The sequence below is a fragment of the Otolemur garnettii genome, unplaced genomic scaffold (assembly GCF_000181295.1).
Source record: "Otolemur garnettii isolate 467f Iridium unplaced genomic scaffold, OtoGar3 scaffold00068, whole genome shotgun sequence".
In the NCBI taxonomy this organism is placed as follows: Eukaryota; Metazoa; Chordata; class Mammalia; order Primates; family Galagidae; genus Otolemur; species Otolemur garnettii.
The window spans coordinates 1,502,981-1,518,407 of NW_003852463.1; the positions used below are offsets into that span (position 1 = coordinate 1,502,981).

The 15,427-nt window shown below is 42.5% G+C and overlaps 1 protein-coding gene across 1 annotated transcript in view; it reads left to right on the forward strand.

Moving 5' to 3' along the window:
* M1AP (meiosis 1 associated protein) overlaps nucleotides 1-15,427 on the forward strand; it is a 90,888-nt gene that overhangs the window by 62,487 nt on the left and 12,974 nt on the right. Inside the window, 3 exon segments of the mRNA XM_012807399.2 lie at nucleotides 4,204-4,377; nucleotides 10,123-10,285; nucleotides 11,366-11,507. Of these exon segments, the coding sequence (XP_012662853.2) occupies nucleotides 4,204-4,377; nucleotides 10,123-10,285; nucleotides 11,366-11,507 (479 nt within the window).

Genomic DNA, 15,427 nt, shown 5'->3' on the forward strand with positions numbered 1-15,427 from the left:
AAAAAAAAAAAAAAAAAAAAAAAAGAAGTTAAAAAGAATGTCAGAAAGTGGGTGAGATGTCAGCAAGGAAGACTAGTTGGCTGGCTGCCAGGTGGACCTGGAGGCACAGCATTTTCCTTCATATAGGGCTATCCTTCGGACCTGGTTCTTTAGTTTTGCAGGATGAGAAAGTTGATTTTGTCAACATTCTTCCAGAGACACACACTCACCTTCCCAAGCTCAAGACTGAAAGTTAAGCTAGAACTATAACCACCGGGCAGTGCCTGTGGCTCAGTGAATAGGGCGCCAGCTCCATATACCAAGGATGGTGGGTTCAAACCCAACCCCCAGCAAACTGCAGCAAAAAAATAGCCAGGCGTTGTGGCGGACACTTGTAGTTCCAGTTACTTAGAAGGCTAAGGCATGAGAATTGCCTAAGCCCAAGAGCTGGAGGTTGCTGTGAGCTGTGACACCGTGGCACTCTACTGAGGGCAACAGAGTGAGACTCTATCTCTAAAAAAAAGAAGAAGAAGAAGAACCATAACCACCAAAATCATCAAGAGCAAAGGCTTGACAAACATATCCTTGCCTTTGGGACACATCTGCTGAGACAGCATGCCTTCTCTGAGCCACTTGTGCGCAAGTACTGGGTGGAGTGTGCCCATGTCTCTCCATTTCTGGCTAACCCTCTACCCTTCCAATAGACACATTCATTCCTTAGATATGCCAATACCATCAATAAGGGTACAGCTGAATCTTGCTCTGGTCAATATATCATTCTCAATTCTTGAGGTAATTATTTTTCACTGACTTCACCACTCTGTGCTAATTTTATAGTTTAACTGTCTGAGGAAACCCCTATTTTTCTTATTTCCACACTCTTTGGGGGGTTTTCTTTGTTTGTCTATTTGTTTAGAGACAGGGTCCTCACACTGTTGCCCAGGCTAGAGTGCAGTCACTCAACCATAGTTCACTGCAGCCTCAAATTCCTGGACTCAAGCAAACCTCCCACCTTAGCCTCCTAAGTAACTGGAACTACGGGTGCAATATCAACTACCAAGTAATTTTTCTTTTTCTTTTTCTTTTCTTTTCTTTTCTTTTTTTCTTTTCCTTTCTTTTCTGACAGAATCTTACTATGTATATTGCCCAGGCTGGTCTAAAACTCTTGGCCTCAGAAATCCTTCTACCTCAGCCTCCCAAAACACTGGGATTACAGGCATAAGCCACCATGCTCAACCTTATTTCCAGATTTTTAGTGAGAGATATCTGCATTATGGCCTCACACTGTCCATGGTAGGAGTTTCTAATCGTCTACCCTTTCCCTAGAGAAAAAAAAAAAGAAAGAAACACTTATTTCTCTTCTTCAAAATTGTGTCATTTGAACTATGGGCAATTTTATCCTCTCTACTTTCTGAGCTCTTTTGCTCATTACTCTAGTTCTGTAACTGCCCCTTATGCTTTAAGAACTGTTTGCCTCATTGAAGAGAAGCCACTCAGTCATTTCCATACTTGTTATCCAAATCAAAGTTTAGGCTTCACGCTCAGAAAAAATTAAATTGCTTTTTGTTTTGCCTGTGGCAAAATAATATTCACATTAGCTGGGCACAATGTCTCATGCCTATGATCCCAGATACCCAGGAGGGCTGAGGCAGAATAATCATTTGAGCCTACACATTGGAGGCTGCAGTGAGCTATGTTTGCAGCACTGTAGTCCAACCTGGGCAACAGAGCAAGAGCCTGTATCTGAGAAAAAGGAAAAATGAAAGAAAGAAAGGATTCACTGGCAGTTACTTTGTACATATCACAGTACTACTCTAAAACATGGATGGCAGATGAGATTTGAGAATGAATGGTCAAGATTAATGTTGCTTTATAAACTCCTTAAGGACACAAAGTATCATATATATATGATGGAATGAATGAATGAAATGACTAGCTTACTAATAAAGCTTCCTAAGTATTCATGGAAGATAGTACATTCTGGCATAGAGAACATTTGGTGCCCCTTTTTGGCCACAGGGTAAGTTATTATATATGACATGAAGTCATCTAAATCTCACCAACGGGTTGCACTGAAGCTCCTTTGTTCCCTGTGGAAAGTCTGCCACCTCTGCAGACTTTCCTCAGGAATGTCGTTCTAGAAATAGTCCAGCCTTCTCCCTGGAGTCCATGAGTCATACACAGAAGTTAATTCATTGGAGCAACTGGTTTTTCTTAAGCTCTTTGTAAAAGTATTTCAGAGAGTCCCTCATGATGAAGCAAAGAAAGTCACATTCCTCTCCAGTTTCCTTCCAGCTCTTGCCTCCTTTCTTCTGTGCTTCCCCCACCACCTTATATTTGTCTTTACCTGAAGACTCAGACCCTAAATTATGTAGTGTTGCCTGAAGCTGGAAGTACACCAGGAAAGCCTTTGTACACCACTTACCTGGCACCATTCATTTGGATTTGGAATTAAATCACACTCCAGCAGAACATCTCCACCCTCTTTGCTGCTGACTATACTTGTGAGATACACTGTGCCAATGACTAATGCTTCATGCTTACTTCTGTATCATATGGAGGAGCTCAGAAATCCATCTTGCTTTTAGTTTTTTAAATTCACTTTTTATAACAGCAGTAATAATTGAACACATTTTCACTATAAGAACATGAAGTCAGGTGGCGCCTGTGGCTCAGTGAGTAGGGTGCTGGCCCCATATACTGAGGGTGGCAGGTTCAAACCTGGCCCCAGCCGAACTGCAACCAAAAAATAGCCAGGTGTTGTAGTGGGTGCCTGTAGTCCCAACTACTTGGGAGGCTGAGGCAAGAGAATCGCTTAAGCCCAGGAGTTGGAGGTTGCTATAAGCTGTGTGACTCCACGGCACTCTGCCAAGGGTGATAAAGTGAGACCCTGACTCTACAAAAAAAAAAAAAAAAAAAACATGAAGTTGAAATCTCCCTTGTTAATCATTTAATTTGCATTGCTATACAATTTGGGGGTTGTTTTTATATTCTCAAATGTTCCAATAAAATTCAAACAGTACAGAAGTATGAATAGTAGTAAAAAAGGAACATATCTCAGAACCCTACTCCATTTCTACTCCTTAGACACTGTTAACAGTTTGATGGTAGGCTTCCAAACCTTTGTAAAATGCATGTACATACATCTATATGTATTGAGGCAGTTTTATTTTCATATAAATTTATATGAAAACATAAGTTTATATAAAGGGCCATATTATGTCTGTTCCACAACTTCCTTTATTCATTATCTCTTAGTTTTCCATATCAGTAGTTTTAGCCTTACTTTGTTAACAGCTGCATAATACTCCATAGTTTAAGGATGCCATAACTTTTTCTTTTTTTTTTGAGATGGAGTCTCACTTTGTCAACCTTGGTTTGAGGTTGCTGTGGTGTCATAGCTCACAGCAACCTCAAACTCCTGGGCTCAAGTGATTCTCTTTCCTCAGCCTCCCAAGTAGCTGGGACTACAGGCTCCCACCACAACACCTGGCTTTCTTTTTAATTTCTTTTTAGATATGAGATCTCATTCTGGCTCAGGCTGGTCTCAAACCTGTGAGCTCAAACAATCCACTCACCTTGGCCTGCCAGAGTGCTAAGATTAAAGGAGTGAGCCACCTTGCCCAGCCTAAGGGTGCCATAACTTGAACACTTCCCTACTGATGGGCATTTGAATTGGTTCCTGTTTGAGATTTTGATTATTTGTTATTACAACAGTGCTATACTAAACATATATATATATATATATCTTTGTGTACTATCAAAGAATGTCTCCAGGCTAGAAATTCAGAGGTACAATTTATGGGTCAAATGATCGGTGTGTTTAAACATTTATATTTTTCAAAACTCACAATTAAAGAGTTAAACAGGCCAGATGTGGTGGCTCACGTTATAATCCTAGCCCTTTGGGAGGCCAAGGTGGGAAGATCACCTGAGCCAAGGATTTTGAGATCAACCTGAGCCACATAGCAAGCCCCATCTCTACAAAAAATAATAATAATAACTTAAAAACTTAGCCAGCTGTAGTGACATGTACCTATATTCCTAGCTCCTTGAGACGAGAAGAGGGAGGATCGCTTGAGCCCAGGAGTTCAAGATTACAGTGAACTGTGATGACATCACTCACTACAACCTGGACAAACGAATGAAACCCCTTCTCAAAAAAAAAGAAAGAAAGAAAGAAAGAATTAAACAATTTAAGCACTATTTCTCTTTCTTCTGCAGAGAGTTCTAGCCTGGGAACTGAAATTGACCTTCAGACTATAGACAATGATACCATCAGCATGGAGATTTTCTTCAAAGCCTGGCTGCATAACAGTGGAACAGACCAAGAACATCTCCATCTTCTTCTTCCTTCACGAGGTTTCAACAACATTTCCAGAGCCACAGATAATCCAAGTATATAGCCTTCAAAAGATAAATAATATGGGCTATGATTGTCCTTGTCTGGGGTTAGGACTCTGGATTGGTGGAGTCATAAGAATACAGAGTAGTTGAGGATTGAATGGATGAGGCTTTGCAGTATAAGCATGAAGAATAAGAAGAAAAGTTCTTTTTTTTTTGGTAGAGACAGAGTCTCACTTTATCACCCTTGGTAGAGAGCCATGGCGTCACACAGCTCACAGCAACTTCCAACTCCTGGGCTTAGGAGATTCTCTTGCCTCAGTCTCCAGAGTAGCTGGGACTACAGGTGCCTGCCACAACGCCTGGCTATTTTTTTGTTGCAATTTGGCCAGGGCTGGGTTTATGAACCCACTACCCTCAGTATATGGGGCCAGCGCCCTACCCACTGAGCCACAGGCGCCACCCAGAAAAGAAGTTTTATTTAGAAAGTTTAGTTAGAGGGCAGCACCTGTGGCTCAGTGAGTAGGGCGCCAGCCCCATATACCAAGGGTGGCAGGTTCAAACCCTGCCCCAGCCAAACTGCAACAAAAAAATAGCCAGGCGTTATGGCGGGTACCTGTAGTCCCAGCTACTTGGGAGGCTGAGGCAAGAGAATCGCCTAAGCCCAAGAGTTGGAGGTTGCTGTGAGCTGTGTGATGCCACGGCACTCTACCAAGGGCAATAAAGTGAGACTCTGTCTCTACAAAAAAAAAAAAAAAGAAAGTTTAGTTAGATAGCTGAGACTAATTAGGCCAGCTACCAAGGACCAGTTAGTTTAAGGGCAGAGTCATAGACACCTCAACGACAGGGTATCAGTTATACTACATAAGAACACAATGAACCATATATTTTTCTCAATATGCTCATGTATTTTTTGTTGAGACAAAGTCTCAATTTATTGCCCTTAGTAGAGTGCTGTGAAGTCACAGCTCATAGCAACCTCCATCTCCTGGGCTTGGGCGATTCTCTTGCCTCAGCCTCCCAAGTAGCCACAACGCCCGGCTCTTTTTTTGTTGCAATTTGGCCGGGGCCAGGATCAAACCCACCACCCTCAGTACATGGGGCCAGTGCCCTACTCACTGAGCTACAGGCACCACCCAATATGCTCATTTTTTATGTGGTAAATACTATTGACATTATAATTACAGGCATGCCAGTACCTGAGCAATATCAACAGAGCATGTGGCAAGAGGAAGTGAACCAACATTCAATAGAGATCTTCTCACTAGGGAGGCAGCAAATTGAGGAAAAATCAAAGCAACTACACAGACAAGCCCCCAGGAAGACAACCAGTAGCCCAAGATCACGTTCACAAAGCACTTTAGGCAATTTTTTTTTTTTTTTTTTTGCAGTTTTTGGCCAGAGCTAGGTTTGAACCTGCCCCCTCCAGCGTATGGGACCGGCGCCTTACTCCTTTGAACCAGAAGAGCCACTGTCACTTTAGGCAATCATTAAAACCAAGAGATCAGTCTAGTGGGCATGCCAACTTGGATACTGTTCCTTTCTCTCCTCTGTGAAGGTTGGGGCATGACCTAGGGTAGCAGTGCCTGCAGATGGGTCCATCAGTCTAGTTAACCACGCTGAGCTTGGGAAAGCTGACTCTTTGGGGCCCAGCTCAAAGGGAAAGGACTAAAATGTGTTTTCTCCTTTAAGGGTAGGAGTTTGTACTCATCTTTCTCACTGAATGGGATATTGGTAGCTACAGAGATCACTGAGGACTGAAGGCTAGATTGGACATGATACTTACCAAAGCTCCTCTCCCACACAACCCACTCTGGTTACTGCCTCCTCTGAGGGATCTCTCTTGGCTATTGGCTGTATTTCCCTTTTCTTCAGCTGTAATGGAACTCTTCATGACTATTGTTTCTTTGAGACAAGGAAGAGCCCTTTAGAGAGTTACTAGACAGGATTATGGTTTCCCAAGACTCTCTTTCTAGGGATACCCATTAGGTCTCTTCATCTCCCACATTTCAACCTAGGGTGCCTTTGACAAGTTAACTTGGTTTTAAGCTGTCTTTCCTTTGTGTGTCAAATCTTCTTCCCAAGGCCTTTCACCCCCTTTTCCAAGGCTAATATTACCAACTTCTCCCTGTCCTATCCTCTGGAATTCACTTACCTATTTTCCCTATTTAAGGTGGCTGGCAACTTTATGCAGAAGCTAGTTTGCAGCTAATATTATTGAGCCCTCCCTCTGTGCCAAGTAATAAGTTAACTCCTTTCCTTGCATTATCCCATTTCATCCTCACCCAACATCATGAGGTAGGTAGTATTACTATGTGAAATGTTATCAAGGCTCAGTACCTATAGCACAGTAGTTACGGTGCCAGCCACATACACCAAGGGTGGCGGGTTCGAACCCGGCCAGAGCCAACTAAACAACTGCAACAAAAAAATATCAGGGTGTTGTGGTGGGGGCCTATAGTCTCAGTTACTTGGGAGGCTGAGGCAAGAGTTGGAGGTTGCTATAAGCTGTGACACCACAGCACTCTACCCAGGGTAATATAGTAAGACTCTGTCTCTAAAAAAAAAAAAAAAATGAAATGCTATCAATTATAAGACACACCACTACCTTATGTACTCTAAGAAAGAAAGCATTGCCAATTAAACATGACACAGCTCACTCTTTTCACTTAGAAGTATTATTTTATGCTCATTGAGAGAGATCTTTTAGGTTAGATTAGTAAGGGGGTAAGAGTATCTGGCCAATGGAAATTGTAAGACACATACAGAGATGCTAGTATGTGAAAAAAAAAATGTGTCTTAGAATTAATTAAATACAATATTATCTCTGTTATACAGAAGAGAAACTAAGACTTAGAGAAATTAATCACCTTCCCAGGGCCTCACAGAAAATTAATAGCAGAGCCAGGTTTGGAAGCCAGGAAACTCCAGGGATCTGGAGTTGGAGAAGTTTGATCCTTAAGTATTAAAATCAGAAATTTACATTTTGTACATTTGACTACTGTCAGCCCAGACTATGAACATCAAACCCAGGCCTCTCTGCCTCCAGACCAGGAAATTCTGAATGATGGAGATTCACTTTTCTCGTTAGGAGGGCTAGTACCCTCAAAGGCCAAGGATTCCTACAACAAGATGATCTCCCACTGTTGTAGGACATTTGTCCAAGGTGTTAATCAGGATTTTTTCTGGCTTCCCATCCCTTTTTCCAAGGCTTTTAGCACCAGCATCAGAGCCAGAATGTGTATCTCTATCAGTAATCATTTGTTCAGAAATCTGCGAGTCTTTAGGGTGCATGGTAGAATTTGTATTTTTTTCATAGTGAATTTTTTTTTTTTTTTTGAGACAGAGTTTTAAGCTGTCACCCTGGATTGAGTGCCATGGTGTCATAGCTCACAGAAACCTCCAACTCTTGGGCTCAAGCAATCCTCTTGCCTCAGTTTTTCAATTTTTAGTAGAGACAGTTTCTCGCTTTTTGCTCAGGCTGGTCTCAACCTCATGAGCTCAAGCAATCCACCCACCTCAGCTCCCCAGAATACTAGGATTACAGGCATGAGCCACCATGCTCAGCCATAGTGAAATGTACATGTAGACTCCAGTCAGCTATTCTGATGGGAAAGTCTTCACTAAAATCCAGATACTCAGGCACAGTTAGAATGAGGTCCAAGGAAATTAGGCTGCCTCTAGGGTGGATGTGACCCACCAGAGATTTTAAACAACTACAATAAAGATAATACTACATGTATCTATTATTCTTAAAATTGATGCATTGTCACACATGGATTTCTGGACCTGTGGCTCACTACAAAAAAAAATGAGACAAAACAAAACAAAAGCCGTGAGCTCTCCTCCTATAAACTGTTTTTAGGAGTGCTCCTCAGATGTTCATTCTGACTCCTTATAGAGTTTTCCACCTTACACCACCTGCCTTTTGGGCTGCCTAGAACCCTTCACACCCTCTCCAGGTACTTCCCTTGGAAGGGCCTTCCTCTGACAAAGAATGCACAGTGAACAACAGATGAATATCTTCTTGTTCGGTTTGGGGTCTGGCACCTGTGCACCTGGGCTCTGAATGATGAGTAGCACACGTGGCTCTAGATTTGAGCCCTGATAAAATGATTTTCCCAACTTTGTAACACTCTGCTAAGGCTACAGTTTGGGGAGTTCTCAACCCAGCCCTTACTGCAATAACAATCACATGAGAAACTTTTTTAAAGTATCAATATCTTGGCCCCACCCTCAGAGATCTGGTTTAATTGGTCTAAGGTAGGGCCCAGACATCTGTACTTTTTAGAAGTTCCCTGGGTGATTCTTCTGCAGCCATCATTGAGAAACTCACCAAGATGAGCACAGCTGTCTAGTCCTAAACCCTAGGGACCAGAAATGGAGAGGTCAGGCACAGAAGAAATGAGGGGAAGCTGGAGTCCTGGGTAGAGTCCCACCTACTGACTTCCTGGGCTCTGGACATTCCAAGCCAAGATCCATCTCACCAAGAATTAATGTCATGGACTTAATCACGGGGCCAGAAAGGCCAACTGGATCTGACATCTATTCTGCCACTCTGAGTTGTTTTTTTTTTCTGTTATTTCTTCTTTTGTTTTTACCTCATGTTGCAGTTAATACAATCATTTCACGAATAATTAACTATCCTTCTCATAAGTACTTGACGTTCATATATTTGCAAGTGTGTTATCAGTATTCAAGCCAGGTATACGTTTTTTTTTGTTTGTTTGTTTTGTTTGTTTTTTTTTTTGAGACAGAGCCTCAAGCTGTCCCCCTGGGCAGAGTGCCGTGGCATTACAGCTCACAGCAACCTCCAACTCCTGGGCTCAAGCGAGTCTCCTGCCTCCGCCTCCCAAGTAGCTGGGACCACAGGCGCCCGCCACAACGCCCGGCTATTTTTTTTGGTTGCAGCCGTCATTGTTGTTTTGGCGGGTCCGGGCTGGGGATTCGAACCCGCCACCTTAGGTGTACGTGGCTGGCGCCTTAGCCGGTTGAGCTATAGGCGCCGAGCCCAAGCCAGGTATACGTTTTAGTGAAAAACTTTGTAACATCAAGGCTTCAAGCCTAGTGCAACAGAGCACTATCCACTGTAGCATGTGAAGATACCTACTGAAGCAGCAGTTTAATGCAGCAAGTGTAATACCCAGATGAGTGGTCATACTGAGTCTAAGCCCTCCTCAGATCTGGTGTCTGGTGCTGCAGTAATGCTCCAAGCCCTAGAAGGTCCTTTACTCAGTTTCTTTGAGAAATTAAAAAATAAACCATTTCAGGAACTTATTTTCCCCCACCACATGTCCCTAAAAGAACCCACAGAGAAATAGCAGTGGTCACCTGACTGCCTGACTTCTGCTTTCCTACTTTGCCTTCATATGACCTGCATTCTTGCCAAAGCTTTGCCACAGGGAAGCAGCAGAGGCAAGATTTCCTTCTGTGATTGCCAAAAGGCCTCTGCATATTTTGGCTTTAGCTGCCTTCTCTGTAGTTTGTGAGGAATAAACCCATGTTCCTCATAAACCGGATCTCTCACTATGAGACAACTGCTCAGCTAAGTCCAGAAGTAAAACAAGTGAAAACCATGTCAAACCCAGAAAATCAGTTAGCTGTTGTGTAGAGTGATGGATATACTGTGGGTTCCAAACCTGCTCTACCTTGCCAAACCAGTCAAGCTTTCCTCTTTCCAGTCCCCTGCCTCCTCCCATCCCTTGCTTGCCTGGTACAGATGGAATGGGTGGCAGATGTTGTCACTTTAATGGCATAGCCTGAGGTAACTCGTGACCTCCAATGCTGCTTTTATTATAGTGTGCCTGAAATGTGATCTCCAAGAACGAATGCTCAGCCCTTCACTCCTCCCTGGCACAGCTGATGGCACTTTGAGAATGGATGACCCCAAAGGAGACTTCAGCACACTCTACCAGATGGCTTCCCAGTCCTCAGCCTCTCGTTACAAGCTCCAAGTGATCAAGTATGATCTAAGGGAACCTCCCCAATCCATGCAAATGCTATTCTTACTGGTTCTATGGCTGGGAAATCCAGAGATAGACATTATCTCCAAGTGTCAGGCAAGCAACAGTTAGTTCCAAAGTAGCAGTTACAGGTAATGGCATGAAGGTCAAGCGACTCAGCATGTGGAGCCAGATGAGCAGAGGGGAGAAGAAGTGCAGTAGAAGAACAGTCAGGGGGAGGGGCTTGCAGCTCAAAGGAGTAGGGCGCAGGCCCCATATGCCGGAGGTGGTGGGTTCAAACCCAGCCCTGGCCAAAAACCACAAAAAAACCAAAAAAAAACAGTCAGGTCTGGGTGAGAATTAGAAATACAGAAAGTTTCTGAACACAGAGAAAAACAATATCAGTAGGAAGGTTTTTTTCATTTGGTAAATGCTCATTGAGTACCTACTATATTTAGGCATCAGGACAAAGATGCAATCTTTAAGGAATAAATGATACATAAGATCTATCCATGCCCTCTACTCTTTCTCGTAAATACTAGAACTCTTCCTTCCTGAGAAACCAATCTAGAGTAGAATTAGTAATGATGGCAGAGGCCACATTGACTGCTTCCTAGTTCCTACCACAGTGCCCATCCATAGGTTCCTAAGTTTTGACAATCTTTTGTGTGCTAGATACTATACTGGACACTTGCCATACAAAGATGAATAATTGGCTCAGCACCTGTGGTTCAAGTGGCTAAGGTGCCAGCCACATACACCTAACGTGGTGGGTTCGAATCCAGCCCGGGCCCGCCAAACAACAATGACGGCTGCAACCAAAAAATAGCCAGGCATTGTGGTGGGTGCCTGTGGTCCCAGCTACTTGGGAGGCTGAGGCAGGAGACTCACTTGAGCCCAGGAGCTGAGAGGTTGCTGTGAGCTGTGATGCCACGGCCCTCTACCCAGGGGGACAGCTTGAGGCTGTCAAAAAAAAAAAATTTGCAGACCTTAATCTAAAAATTTTTATAGTAGGGTGGACATGATCTTAATTTAAGTGGATCTGGGTAGAGGTTTTAGGTATGACTGAGGAGTCTTTCTCTGTGATTGTCTCTTCCCAGGGCTCTAAAATCTAGCGGGGTCTGTGAGTCATTGACTTATGGACTCCCGTTCATCCTCAGACCCACAAGCTGTTGGCAGCTGGACTGGGATGAGCTAGAAACAAATCAGCAACATTTCCATGCTTTGTGTCACAGCCTATTGGTGAGTACCCATGTCCCCAAGTGAGAAAGAAAAATAATGTCAAAGTGCCAACCATAGAAAAGCAGTTAACTAATCTTGCCCTGATCCCAAAGCTGCCTCAACCCTCAAGAAGACAGGAAAAAAAAAAAAAAAAACTAGGAATACTCTAAAGTTTGGAATAAATATAACTTGCCTTTGTGTGTTTTTTGCTGTAGAGAATAACTTCCAAATTCAGTTATGTAACATAAAATATGAAAATCCCTGATTTTATAAACTTAACTTTTAAGTGACAGCAGAGAATTTTCCATAAATAACCATATGTTAAGACACACTTCTTTCCTAACAGTATCCTGGACATTATGGTTCATTTAAATGAAGAACGGCTAGCCTGTGCCAGACATGTTAAGTCTGTATATATATATAATGGTATAGTCATATATTACCTATGACCTCACGTTAGAGATAATGAAAAAGACAGAAATATATTTTTTTTCTTGTAAGAAGTTCATAAAGGAAAAGAAGAGGTTGCTACTAAAGAAGGTTTCTGTGGGAGTGACATTTGAACTGAGACCTGCAGGATGAGAATTAGCCAGGTTAGGGTTGGCAGAAAGAGCAGTCCAGGTGCAGGGAGAGGCATATGCAGAGACCTCAAGGCTGGAAGAGCTAAAAATCAAGAACAGAAAAGCCATTGTGACTGAAACTTGGAGCAAAAGAGAGAGAGGCAAAAAATGGGGTTGGAGAAGTGAGCAGGGGGTGAATAGTACAAAGCTTTGTAGACCGAATTGGACTTTGGACTTTATTTTAAGCAAATAAAGAAATCGTGAGAAATGATATCATCTATTTAAGTTTTTAAAATATCACTTAGGTAGAAATTTGGAAATGCACTAGCAGAAGCAAGAAAGTAAACTAGAAAATAAGGGAACAGGCATTGCCGTATTTTAGGCAAGAGATGATGGTGGCTTGGACTGGAACGTTGGAAGTCAAGATAAGAAGACTAAACCAATTAAAGAGATATGTATATATTGTTGTTGTTTCAGACAGTCTCAAGCTGTCACCCTGGGTAGAGTGCCGAGGTGTCACAGCTCACAGCAACCTCAAACTCTTGGGGTCAAGTGATTCTCTTGCCTTGGCCTCCCAAGTAGCTGGGACTGCAGGCACCTGCCACAGCATCCAGCTATTATTGTTGTTGTTGTTGTTTAGCAGGCCCAGGCCAGGTTTGAACCTGCCAGACTTGGTGTATATGGCCAGCGCCCTACCCACTGAGCTACAGACGCTACCCTAAAGAGATATTTTAGAGATAGAATCATCAGAACTTAGTGAAGGATTGGATGTAGGGAGTAAGAAAGAGGAAGTATCAAATAACTGCTTGGTTTGTAACTTGAACAACTAGTTGGATGTCATTCTCTGTAATGTAAAAAATAAAAGAGTACACTTGAAACTAATGTAACACTTAGAAAGCAAAATAAGACAACTGCAAATAGAATAGCATAAGACAGACATAGAGTAACGATTTGACCCACAAGGATGGATACGGGTGATCAAGACAGCATGGCAAGGCATCTCTTTCACTATCAGAAGCAGACTTCTCGTTTTCCTGTTTCAAAGCCCACACTCCCTTTTAGGTCCACCCACAGAGTTCCTGTTTCCTATCTGCAGAACACCCATCTCCTGTCTTTGCAAAACAGAGACAACAGACCCGTTGTGACTGTTAGTGCCTAACAGCTCAGTTTACTATTTACTCCACCCAATTCTTCAGAATCTCAGACATGATACATCACTCAGTAGGAATTTATCCCAAGTGGCTTCAATACATTCTTATCGTACTTGATATTTTAAACATACATTGGCATTTTAATATACTACTAGAGACAGTGTAAATTTTCTGGTAAATGATACTCTTCAACACTTTTGCTAGGAACATAGCCCAAGAAAAGAGTCAGGAAAGGGAGCATGTTCATCTCAGTGTTATTTACAATGGTAAGAAGTTGGAAACAGACTCAGAGCCTGTAGCAAGTGGCTAAAGTGCCAGCCACATACACCAGAGCTGGCAGGTTCAAATCCAGCCCAGGCCTGCCAAACAACAATGACAACTACAACCAAAAACTAGCCGGCTGTTGTGGCGGGCGTCTGTAGTCCCAGCTACTTGGGCGGCTGAGGCAAGAGAATCGCTTAAGCCTAGGAGTTGGGGGTTGCTGTGAGATGTGACACCATTACCACTACCATTACCATTACCACCTCAAGCACTTTTGTTGAGGCTCTGTCTCAACAAAAAAAAGAAGAAGAAGAAGTTGGAAACCATTAAATGTCCTAAATAGGAAATGGTTAAATCTAGGCTCAGCACCCATAGTTCAGTGGTCAGGGCGCCAGCCACACACACCAGGGCTGGCAGTTCCAACCCAGACCAGCCTAAACAACAATGACAACTACAACAAAAAAATATCTGGGTGTTGTGGCAGGCACCTGTAGTCCCACTACTCAGGAGGCAGAGGCAAGAGAATCTCTTAAGCCCAAGAGTTTTTTTGTTTGTTTGTTTGTTTGGATTTTTTTTGGAGACAGAGTCTCACCATGCATCCTCGGTAGAGTGCCATGGCATCACACCTTACAACAACCTCAAACTCTTGGGTTCAAGCGATTCTCCTGGCCCAGCCTCCCAAGTAGCTGGGGCCACAAGTGCCCACCACAATGCCCAGCTATTTTTTGTTGCAGTTGTCATTGTTGGTTAGGTGGCCTGGGCTGGGCTTGAACCCGCCACCTTCAGCTTGCACTGTAACCACTGTGCTATGGGATCAAGTCAAGCCCAAGAGTTTGAGATTGCTATGAGCTTTGACCCCACAATGCTTTTCTGAGGGCAGCATAGTGAGATTCTGTCTCAAAAGAGAAGAAACAAAAGAAAGAAAGAAAGAAAAATGGTTAAATCTAAATGGGGAAAGGACTGTAGGAACTGTAATTCAGCCAAACAATGAATTATTATGTTGTCATTAAAAATAAAGATGGGAAAAGCTATTCCCTTCCATCCTAGCTTACCTACACAAGAGTCTCCCTGCCACTGAACTTGGGGTTTGAGAATCTGTATGTATTTACTTATTTATTCAACAAATATTTACAGGCCACTATATGCCAGGCACTATTCTAAAGATGAAGAGACCTCTTCCTTATCACTCCTCTCTCATGGAAAATCACAAGTGTGTGGTTGACCCACTACTAATAGATACCCATTTGGGGGAACATTTACTAAGTGTTAGTTACTTAAACAAAGAGTTTTGCATACTTTATCTCATTTAATCCTCACAATACTCTGTAAAGTAGGGATTACTGTCCCTATTTTTACAAATGGAGAAGGCTGAGGCCAAAGGAGACCAAGTTACTTGTAAAAGGTCACACAGCTCCCAAAGTAGCCAAGTCAGAATTTAAACCTGGTTCTTTGGACTACAAAGCCCATGATTTTTACTTCTTTGCTAGATTCCCTACCCTAGATGAAGCCAGATAAAGACAGGTTACAACAATGAAGAATACTTCCTTCATTTAGACCCTACTGCATCTGTACGTCACCAAAATTGAACTCACTGAAAGTGGCTCATGACAGTAGCACCATCTTGTGCTACTATCCTCTCTATTTGGTCCACCTCCTCCAGATTAAAGACTACTCTCCTGTTGTGAAAAACAGAGAAGCAAAATAGTGTTTAAATGGCTATTCCTTCTTGCTTTTGACGTGATATCTTCTCTAAGGAGCAAAAATCCCACATGGCAGAATATTATAGATGACAAATTTTACACAAGCTTCAGCTTATTCATTCAACAAATATTTTTGAGGACCTACTATATGACAAGACTTATTTAGAGTTTTAATCTTCCTTACCCTGTTTTTACAATGTTGCCACACTTCTTTAAATCCATCCTTGATTTTTTATTCCCTTACATCGTTTTTTTTTTTTTTTTTTTTT